This window comes from Periophthalmus magnuspinnatus, chromosome 13, assembly GCF_009829125.3.
Source record: "Periophthalmus magnuspinnatus isolate fPerMag1 chromosome 13, fPerMag1.2.pri, whole genome shotgun sequence".
Lineage (NCBI taxonomy): Eukaryota > Metazoa > Chordata > Actinopteri > Gobiiformes > Gobiidae > Periophthalmus > Periophthalmus magnuspinnatus.
This window is the reverse complement of record NC_047138.1, coordinates 19,438,963-19,441,140: the sequence shown is the minus strand read 5'-3', so window position 1 is coordinate 19,441,140 and position 2,178 is coordinate 19,438,963. Positions and strand designations below refer to the sequence as shown.

General features: G+C 39.0%; 1 protein-coding gene across 1 annotated transcript in view; it reads left to right on the top strand.

Annotated features, from left to right (window-relative positions):
- The first annotated feature begins 1,453 nt into the window (after positions 1-1,453).
- Positions 1,454-2,178, top strand: part of LOC117379830 (uncharacterized) — a 22,092-nt gene continuing 21,367 nt past the window's right edge. Inside the window, 1 exon segment of the mRNA XM_033976546.2 lies at positions 1,454-2,168. Coding sequence (XP_033832437.2) covers positions 1,454-2,168 — 715 coding nt within the window.

Genomic DNA, 2,178 nt, shown 5'->3' with positions numbered 1-2,178 from the left:
CATTCCTTTATTCCTTTGAATTAGTCGTTACACCTTGGTTTAGTCTGTTGCTCCGGCGACACGCACACAGGTACTGTACGTTTGTTGTCATTTTTCGCGCCAAAGAGACAGAAAAAACGGTGTGTCTGGCATTTATTTAGCTAATGTCAATAAAGCCTCATTATATGCATCATTCAGAAAGTCAGTTTTCTTATTCTGCTCTGTTACTTTATATACAATGTGTTACGTTTTCACAGTTATGTCCAAACATGGAGAAAAAGCTGTGGATATCATAGTCTGCCAAAATGCATTTTAAGTCACTACTCACTGTTTGCCAAATCTAATGTTATAAACGTTGAAGACTGATTATATAAAACTTAATGTCGTCGGCACGGGATCCTGAAAAGGAAGGAGGGGCCGCTGTTACAAAACTTGAACCACGCTCCTGTCAGGTAAGTTTATAAGTTTTGGTTTAGAAATTTAGGACACAATACCAGAGGGAATGAGTCCACGCTTGATACGTACAATATCTGAACTCGTGAGATTCTTCTGGACAGTCAGTGTGACCGGGCTGTTCTGAGATAAAATATTAAATGCTGGAAACTGAGTGAACCAGGATGTTCACATTATAAAGTGTAGAAGAAGTCGTAGCCTTTTACCGGATTTACTAAGCTCCAAACTGATGGGAGAAGCTCTGCAGGTTTATTTGGTTTTATTTGAATGATTCAACCGCAGTCTCGATTCAAAAACTGTACATGTGTGTCTGGTCACTAACATTACATTGTATTTATCAGGCAGATAGGGGTTTGAAGAGAAACAATCCCACATGCTTTTTGATACTGTTCATTTGTTGAACGTTAATTGGCGGCTTATAAATGTTTTAGAAAATAAAATCACAAACTAAAGTTAAATCAGAGGTTTTTGGTGTCTTTATTCCACTGACATGATTTAGCTGCTAACATGCTGACAGGCAACTACATCTGCACATCAATGACAGCACATCATGCTTTCACTGCTTCATTGTAATTTGCCATGAAATATTCAAAAGGTAAATGCACAAATGTTGAACTTGATCCTATTGACTAGACCCAAGAACTCAGTTACAACACAAATCTGCATTTTAACTGTATACCTTTTATCTGCCCCCATCTGTATTAAACATTATTATAGCATGTTTTGATGTCATGTTGTGATGAAACCCAGCAACAGGGATTCCAGAATGTTGTGAGGTCACGTGAATGCAACTTGTAGAATGTTATAATCCTGTGAAGGCGGTCTGTGGTTGCCATGGTAACTATATGATGTCATTCTGAACTTTATGACATCACAAACTGCATTATGCAGTGTGTAAGTGTGGGAGTTGCAAACAGATTCTGCAACACAATACTTTGTTACTGAAATACAGCAGAGAACCAGCTTTAAAAAATAAGAATAAGAAAAGGCTGTTAAACTTAAAGCAGGAAAAGTCATAGAAATGGATCAAAAGGAGGAAACCGCTGACACCTATAAAGGTGAGATGGACATGAACGATAGCTCTGACCTCTCAGAGAAGAACCAAGCCTTGACAGATGAGAATGAATGTTTGAAGAACAAGGTGAAGGTTTTAATGGAGAGAACTTCAGCTCAAGAGGCTTTGGTAAATATGCTTCAGTTGCAAAATTCTGAAGTGAACGCAGAAAACAAAATGCTTGTAGCTGAAAAGAACAAACTGATAAAAAACAACCGGAAACAGCAGGATAAAATAGAAATGCTGACAGGTCAACTGAAGGCTTTAGATTTTAACTGCAAAGACATGGCCGAAACGGTTCAATATCTGAAGAACACTACCATAGACATCAATTTAGCTCATAACTCTCTGGTTCAAAAGAACAAGTCTTCACAACAACAGTTGGAAGAACAGAAAAAAATAATAGAAGCCTGTTTGGATGAGAGCGAGCGGTTAAGAAAGGAGACTTCACTAGCAGAGGAATGTTCAGAGATGCTCAGAGTTCAACTGTTAGCTGCTGAAGAGGCTGCTGAGAAGTCAGACTCTAGGAGCAAAGGGTCAGAACAAACCATCCAGAGCCTTCAGGAGAAAATTAGAACGTTGGAAGACGCACAGTCTCAGAAGATGTGCTGTGATATGCGTGAACTACAGCTGCACTTAGGGGAAAAGCAGGCTGAGGTTGAGCAGATGAGAAGGGAGAATTGTGATTTGAG